This window comes from Varanus komodoensis, unplaced genomic scaffold (genome assembly GCF_004798865.1).
Source record: "Varanus komodoensis strain SLA01 unplaced genomic scaffold, ASM479886v1 scaffold6_4, whole genome shotgun sequence".
Taxonomy (NCBI): Eukaryota; Metazoa; Chordata; class Lepidosauria; order Squamata; family Varanidae; genus Varanus; species Varanus komodoensis.
Window position 1 is genome coordinate 18,947,492 of NW_025336347.1, and position 8,305 is coordinate 18,955,796.

General features: G+C 46.5%; 1 protein-coding gene across 1 annotated transcript in view; it reads left to right on the forward strand.

The window, feature by feature from the left end:
• Positions 1-5,932, forward strand: part of IHO1 (interactor of HORMAD1 1) — a 44,210-nt gene extending 38,278 nt beyond the window's left edge. Inside the window, exon 8 of the mRNA XM_044451711.1 lies at positions 5,853-5,932. Within this exon, the coding sequence (XP_044307646.1) occupies positions 5,853-5,932 (80 nt within the window). The remainder of the gene's footprint in view (positions 1-5,852) is intronic.
• Positions 5,933-8,305: the final 2,373 nt, after the last annotated feature.

Here is an 8,305-nt window from a genome sequence, read left to right on the forward strand (position 1 = left end):
TCTGGGACCCTGGGCTACAATTCCTGCAGAATGGACTGCTGGCAAGGGATGGGTTGTATCTTACACGGACTGGAAATAATGTGTTTGGCCAGTGCATGAAGAAGCTTATCAGGAGGAGGGCTTTAAATTGAATCCTATGGGGGAGGGAGAATTACACCTGAGCATAGCAGACAAAGGTGTATGCCCCAAAACAGAGAGAGAACTCTAACAATGCCCACTATTGGTCTTCCAATAAGTTCAGGAAGAAATCTAGAGTATAAAGTGCTTGGTCTTCGATGTCTATATACTAGTGCCTGGAGTATGGGAAACAAACAGATATCGCAAAATTGCAGAGGAAGGCTAAACCTAGGAATGAACTGAGGGATGCTAAGAGCAACAAAAAAGTATTTATTATTTTTTTGATTTATATCCTGCCTTTTTCCTACAAAGGGCTCAAGGCAGCTTACATCATTCTCCTCCTCCATCTTATCCACACAACAACAACCCTGTGAGGTAGGTTGGGCTGAGAGTCTGTGACTGGCCCAAAGTCACCCAGTTGGCTCCATGGCCACGCCGGGACTAGAACCCGGATTGCCTGAGTCCCAGTCCCATGCTCTTAACCACTACACCACACTGGCTCCCAAGTAGCACTGAATTTAGTTGTACCAGAAAGTAAGGAGTTCCTTTTGGCTTTTGTCATCCCAATTAAAAAAGACAATGAGATTCTTCTTGAGAAGTGTGAACAAAATGTCTTCCATCATGAATACTGAGGCCTACTTAACACATGCAGCAGAATAACATAGGAGCAAGGTAATGAAATGGACTATGTTACTTCAGCTTGCAAGTGCAGGAATCATTTGTTCAATGCAGTCCTCCTCTTTTTTAAAAACTTTCTAGTAAAAAGTCAGCACAGCAGACAGAAAGCTGGACTGGAAACTTTCTCCCCATGATAGTGTTGTTTTTTTAATTACTACTAGCACTGCCACATTATTGTCATCTCTGTAGTTTTTCCATAAGGGAACAATAAACATAAGATCTTCCACCTAAAGCCTAAAGTAGTGTAGGCCAGTGTAGCACTACAAAATTTTACCACCTATTTCCACTGCATATATAGAAACAGAAACAGAGCGAGTCAGAAGGGATCTCCTGGGCCATCTAGTCTGACCCCCAGCTCCAGCCAGCTCCACTCATGACATGCCTACCATGTGCATGCCCAGCCTATCCTTAACCACCCTCACAGATGGGGCTTCAACCACCTCCCATGGAAGCCCATTCCATATCCTTGGGGTCCTAAATGTCAGGAAGGGACTTTGTTGTTGGCTGGCGGGTGGGATTGCTAAATTGGATTGGGGGGTTGTGGGGGTGTTTTTAAGTGTTTTTAATGTGTTTTTAGCTTATTTTTTAATGGAGTCATTTTCGGCTACGAATATGGGGTTGCCTGGGGAGCACGTGGGCGCCGCCATTGGGGTGGTCATGGGCAATGGACGTTATGGTGTTGGGGGTCTAATGTGTCCATGTAGAAGAAGGGGGACCTGTTCCTCTTTCTGGTTATTCCCCCAGCCTGAGGGTTCCAGGTAGTCTTGTCAACCACCCCTCAGGCCTGTCGGTGCTGCTGCTTAATGCCAGGTCGGTCCACAATAAATCATCCCTCATCCATGACTTGATTGTGGATGAGGGGGCCAACCTGGCTTGCATTACAGAGACCTGGGCAGGAGGGGGGGGGATGTCTCCCTCTCTCAACTGTGCCTACCCGGGTATCTGGTCCAGCACCGACCATGCCTGGAGGGGAGGGGGGGTCGTTCTGGTTTACCGAGCCTCCATTTTCCTCATGGGGCTTCCTGTCCCCTCGAGGCTGGGTCTAGAGTGCCTCTACTTGGTGTTGGGCGACCGAGACAGACTGGGAATTCTGTTGGTGTACCATGCACCCTTCTGCCCAACAGACTCCCTGCCTGAGCTGACGGAGATCGTTTCGGATTTGGTGTTGAAGACTCCCAGGATGTTGGTCCTGGGGGACTTCAATCTCCATGCTGAGACAGTTCTGACCGGGGCGGCTCAGGACTTCATGGGGCCATCTCAACATGTACGTCCCACCACCTGCTTACTGGACCCTTGCCCATCTTGGCTACTCAAGAAAGCCAAGGAAGGGATAGGGACCTGGATCCTGGAGGTTGTCAACGCCTCTCTAAGGGACAACCGGGTACCTGCCCCTTTAAAGGAGGCAGTAGTCCGGCCAATCCTAAAGAAGGCGTCCCTGGATCCAGAGATGGCCGTCAATTACAGACCAATGGCTAACATCCTGTTCTTGGGCAAGGTGTTAGAGCGGGTGGTGGTGGGACAACTCCAAGCACTCTTGGATGAAACTGACTATCTGGACCCATTTCAGTCCGTCTTCAGACCCGGGTATGGTACTGAATCTGCCTTGGTCGCCCTGTATGATGACCTGTGCAGGGAGAAAGACATAGGAAGTGCATCCCTGTTGGTTCTCCTGGACCTCTCAGCATCTTTCGATACCATCGATCATGGTATCGTTCTGGATAGGCTAGCGGGATTGGGAGTTGGGGGCACTGCTTTGCAGTGGTTCCGCTCCTATCTCAATGGCCAATTCGAGAAGGTGGTGCTGGGGGACTTTGGCTCTGCACTATGGCACCATGGAGTTCCGCAGGGGTCCATTTTGTCCCCCTTGCTATTCAACATCTACATGAAACCGCTGGGAGAGGTCATCAGGAGGTCTGGGCTGTGGAATCATCAGTACGCTGATGATACCCAGCTCTACCTCTCGTTTTCCACCAATCCAGGTGAGGCAGTGGCTATGCTGAACCGGTGCCTGGTCGAGGTAATGGGCTGGATGAGGGCCAATAAACTGAAGCTCAATCCAGACAAGATGGAGGTCCTGTTGGTAGGTGGATCAGGCTTCGGGATGGGGGACCTGGGCCTTGTCCTGAATGGAGTTGCACTCCCTCTTAGGGACAGGTTTCGCAGCTTGGGAGTGCTCCTCAACCCAGAGCTGTCATTAGAAGCTCAAGTAACAGCAGTGGCGAGGAGCGCTTTTCTTCAGCTTCAGCTGATCCATCAGCTGCGTCCCTACCTGGAGAACGATTGCCTGGCAACTTTGACACATGCATTGGTAACTTGCCGATTAGACTTCTGTAAAGCGCTCTACGTGGGGCTGCCCTTGAAGATGGTCTGGATACTTCAATTGGTGCAAAATAGAGCTGCCAGGCTGCTGACAGGGACTGGGCGTTGTTCTCATATAACCCCAGTCCTCCGTCAGCTTCACTGGCTTCCTATTGAAGTCCAGGCCCAATTCAAGGTGTTGGTTATCACCTATAAAGCCCTCAATGGCTTGGGACCTGGCTATCTAAAGGAGCGCTTGCGTCCATATATGCCCTTCCGCCCCCTGAGATCAGCAGAGGAGGCCCTTCTCCGGAGCCCTCCATGAAGGATATTAGGAGGGTGAGTACCCAGAGGAGGGCCTTCTCTGCGGTGGCGCCCCACCTATGGAATGTACTCCCCAGAGAGGTCCGCCTGGCGCCGTCGTTATTTGTTTTTCGGCACCAGGCCAAGACCTTTTTATTTAAACAATATTTTAACTGTCAATTGCTGTTTCTATTTATTGGTTTTATAGTGTTGCTGAAATGCTCCGGATTTTTAATGTCTGTTCTATATTTGTTTATTTGTTTTGTAAGCCGCCCCGAGGCTTTCTGCTACAAGGGCGGCATAAAAATGCTACCCCCTCCCTTCCTGGCATCCATCTTGAATCTTGGTTCCCTGAGCTTTGCTCCATTGGGATGCATCAGATCAGCCCTGTGATCAGGAACCCTCAACATGGAATGGAGAATGCCATTTGCTTATGTGTCGCTTTCTCATATGATGTGGGGTAGCTGTGAGAGCAGTGAAAGTGCTCATATGAGATAGGGCTGACACACGCTGCTGCTTAATTTAATTTATCTCATTCTCCTGAAGGATAAAGCTGAGGAAATTATTGTTACTCATCTTGCCTCTGATATTTATAGGAACAGGATCCCATCATTTTCTTTCCTTTTGTAATTCTTTAATGTTCATGCTTCATTTGGCAAACATGACAAGCTGACATTTTCAATCAGTAAGTCAACATTCCCTGAGGAACCAACGCTCCTTGGAAAGTGACAGCGGCATAAATGACTGAAAATGTCTGAACTGTCCTGTGTGCAATGGATAATCCTGGTGTTATAGCATCAATGTGCACAGCTCTGTTCTCCATCCAGCCTTCCTGCCATAAGAAGGGTGCTGCTGGAACAGGCTAAAAGTCTACTTGGCTCAGATTCCCAGTTTCCACGGTGGCCAACCAGATGCGTCCAAGAAGCCCACAAATGGGGCTTGAAAGAAAGTGATCCTCTCTTGCTCTTGTTCCCCAGGAAATCTGTTTAGCGGAATATGCACAGTGCATCTGAATATGGAAGTTTTATTGGTTAAGAAATATTTAAACAGCTTTTATTCCATCCCCACCCATAGAGCACCTTTTCCTTATGAATAATAGCCGTTTTCTCTTTTCCTTTTCTTTCCCTGGAACAATTACAGAGCAATTTCTCCGTGTTACTGTACTATAAAGTATTTAAGCATTTGTCTGGAATATAGTATATGCAACTGTTAAAGCAGTAGTCTTCAACCAGACTAGATTTGAGACTTTGCTCTGATGCCCAACCTGCAACATTGCTACCACTTGCATGAGGAGAAACTTTGTGATTTAAACTGGCTTACAGCTGCAGGCTGGACTGGCCAATCCAGCACTTTAACTGTGTGTCAAGCCTTGCCAGGCCACTATTGCTGCTGCCTGCCTGGGGACATTTGGTGCCCAGGATCTTTTGGCTCCCTGGGCAACTGTCCACTTTGCCTCCTTCTAGAAATGGTAATTAACTTCTAGTGCTGGTCCTTACATTTTTCTTAGGTATAGATTCAGTACATAGCAGTGAACTGTCCACATCTTCAGGATCAATGCACATATTATCCTTATAATGAGGGAATGCATGGAACCAGTCCCTGGCTCATGGCATCTATGTTGGTTTGATTTCCCAAAGAAGAGATTGTTGTTTGGGTTGCCCATGGAAATCAGTGGTGGCAAGGAATTGATCCTAGCCTTGGTTTGAATTGATCTTGGTTGGGGAACATGGAAGCCAGAACTGCTTCTCACACCACATATCTTGGCTTTCCAAAGAAGGCATTATTTGACATCGATCAAATATGAAACAGATGGTGGCCAATGGGGGATCATTCTTTCTTGGAATTCATCTCCTCCCTCACAACCAGTGGGCAATAGAGTGGGGGAAATCTGTGCTTGGCCTGATTCCTAACTTTCCCTGTCTTCATTGCTAGAATAAAGCAATTTACCACATTAGTCCTGGAAATTTTAAATGACCTCTGTCCCCTTGCTCAGTTGCTATAGGAACATAGGAAACTACAGACTATTTGTCTATTCAGCCCAGTATTTTCTACTCTGACTGGCAGCACTTACCCAGCATCTCAGGCATGTCTTGAGCATGTGTCTGTAGTGGGCTGGTATTTTTCTCTCATCCCCACCTTCTCATTTCCCTTCCTAGCAGATCACAGTGACAGTCTTCTAACTACAGTCTTTCTATGTAGAGACATCCATCAGGTTAAGACTTTCTTATTTGGAGAATTAGTTCTTCATCATCCCAGGAATTAATTCCAAACTGAATTGCCCTCCATATTTCCCCACCAAATGGAATTGGCTCCACCCTCAAGGAGGTTTGTACTGCTTGTGGGCAAACAGCAGGAATGCCAGATGTTACTTAACCGGTCCATTCATTAGACCTGAAGTTGGACCCTGGGACTGAGAAAGATGCATTCCACCTTCTTTGACTCTCCTTATTCCACAGTGTCTCCCCATGAACCAGAGGTGGCCCAGAGTTCGCCACCCCCTTGGCTTATCTCACAGTCTGCTGGTACTGGCAATTGAGCTAAGCATTCTGACCCCACCTCCTCTTCCAGTTCAGATGCAGAGGCTGAAGAACCCACCTTGGGATGCTGTATTTTGGGAGAAGTGGCCCCAGTCCCTACAGTTTCACAGGTTCAGTCCCCAGCATCTGTACATGAGCCTTTTAGCAGGAGATACTAAGAACTGATCCTGGGAAATATCTGCTGGCAAAGTGGGTGTTGAGCCACTGACCCATGGCCCTTCCCCCTTCCCTCCCTTCTTCCAGTGGCTCCCAAAGGATTGTAGTAGGAGATGACCACCATACTTTCCTTCTTTAGGAAAGTAACATCTAAGCTAGATGCAATCTGGTGACATATTTGAATGCTTTGCTTTGTTTTCAGTATTACATTTAACACCATATATTTCCCTATCATTTCTCCGCCACAGCCATCACCACCACCACCTCACTCCTACCCCCTCCCTCCTGGTTGCTGACAGTGTTGCTTCCTCTCCTCTCCTCGCCTCTCCCCTCCCCTCCCCTCCCCTTTCCATATTTACGCCCCACCCCCTCTTTTCTCTCCCTTTTCCCCATTCCCCCTGACCACTGCCATCCAAACATCCTTCTGGATATTTCACTCATCCTGAATGGTCCTTCCTGGCAAGGCATTCTGTGGGTGAGGGGGCTCTGGAGAATGACCACACTCTGCAAGCTCCTTGTGGTGCCCATGTTGCCAGGGGCTGCTGCTGAAGCTGCAGAACTCAAATACGAGGTTGCACCTTTACTTTCTCAATGAATAGTTTCATCAAATAATCTCACCAAATCTAGAAAGGACAGGAGCTTTCCTAAGAGCAAGAGAATAATCTATCTTTGCAAACAGTGACCCCAGCTAAAAGTATACTTCTTAAATGGAAAAAGTTGCCATCTGTCTAAGGAGGTGTAAATGTAAAAAGACATGAGAAATTGATTGTGCATCCATCCCAGTGCTTTCCGATGCCCTTGACCAAGGTTTCCTCCCCACTCCCAGTTTGAGATGCATTAGGCTGAACAATCGGTTTCATTTTGTAACTGATGATTGGCTTCCAAAGCACAGGGTTTTTTTCCACTGTGTGTGGTATAGATCTTTTACTTTTACAGCATTCATTTCTTTGTTGGATTTGCAGAATAATGAAAAAGGGCAGGCAAGCAGATTTGGGTTAAGACTTTTGCCAAATGAAAAATCAAGTGCCCGAATGTCTCATTCTAGTAATCCTTTCCATGTAATAATGAGAGATCCAGTAAGACAGAGTGCTGAGAAAAGTTGGCAGACAGAGCTCCTTCTGTATCAAACAGGTTGGACCATCATGAGTTTAACAGTGTTTTGATTTTCACATTTCCTGTTTGAGTTTTTGCCACCATAGCCAATCCCTGAAACAAAATGCATGCAGCACAGACAAATCAATGATGGATATAGAAAGCAACAGTTTCTCACTGCCTATTTTACAAAGCATCTGACTGGTATTGCTGTCTTGTTCTAGAAATAGTTCATTCTTCATTATTAGTGATGAAGAAGGCAATGGAAAAGATGCAATAAAATGTTGTGTGTCTGGTGACTGGAAGAAGTTTGTTTCTGGGTATATTGTGGATATTGTATAATATAAGGCAGGCTTCTTCAACAGTCCCACCAAATATTTTGAATTCCAACTCCCATCAGCCCCAGACAAGACCAATGAGCCAGGATGATGGGGACTGTAGTCCAAAATATCAGGAGGAACCCATGTTGGAAGGATTATGGACTCATTGTAGACATTTAAACTCCCTCAACCTGTTCAATCATTTTGGTTGTTCTTTTTCCCGTTCCACAATATTCTTGTCCAGGTACAGTGACCAGAGGTGTACAGAGTATGACAAGTGCAGTCACACCATAGATTTGCAGAAAGGCATTATGAAATTGGCAGTTTTATTAGGGGTTTTGGTAGGGGTTGTTTGTTTGAAGCAAAGCAGCAGCAGGGAAGGTGCTTTACTTGTCACTTTTCTGCTCAAATTGTTTCCCACAAGGTTTCTCTCTCTCACACTCTCTCTCTCTCTCTCACACACACACACACAGTTTCCCCCATGCTTGTTTTGTGGGTGCTAGGAAGTTTGAGACATGGAGTTTCATGCTAATATCAGCACAGCTGCAAGTCTTTTTTAGCAAGATGCACTGAAAGTGCCCAAAAAGCTCCCTCAAACTTTCAAGCTTCACATTTACTTCTCCTACAAGAAATTTACTACCTTTACTAATTTACTAATTTATTACCTACTACCCTTTCAAAAAGGGTAGTAGAAAGGACATGGGGAATTATAGACCGGTTAGCCTTACGTCCATTGTAGGAAAAACAATGGAAAGGCTCATAATAGAGAGAGATCTAGTGATGCTAGATAGGGAAGGGAGGCTG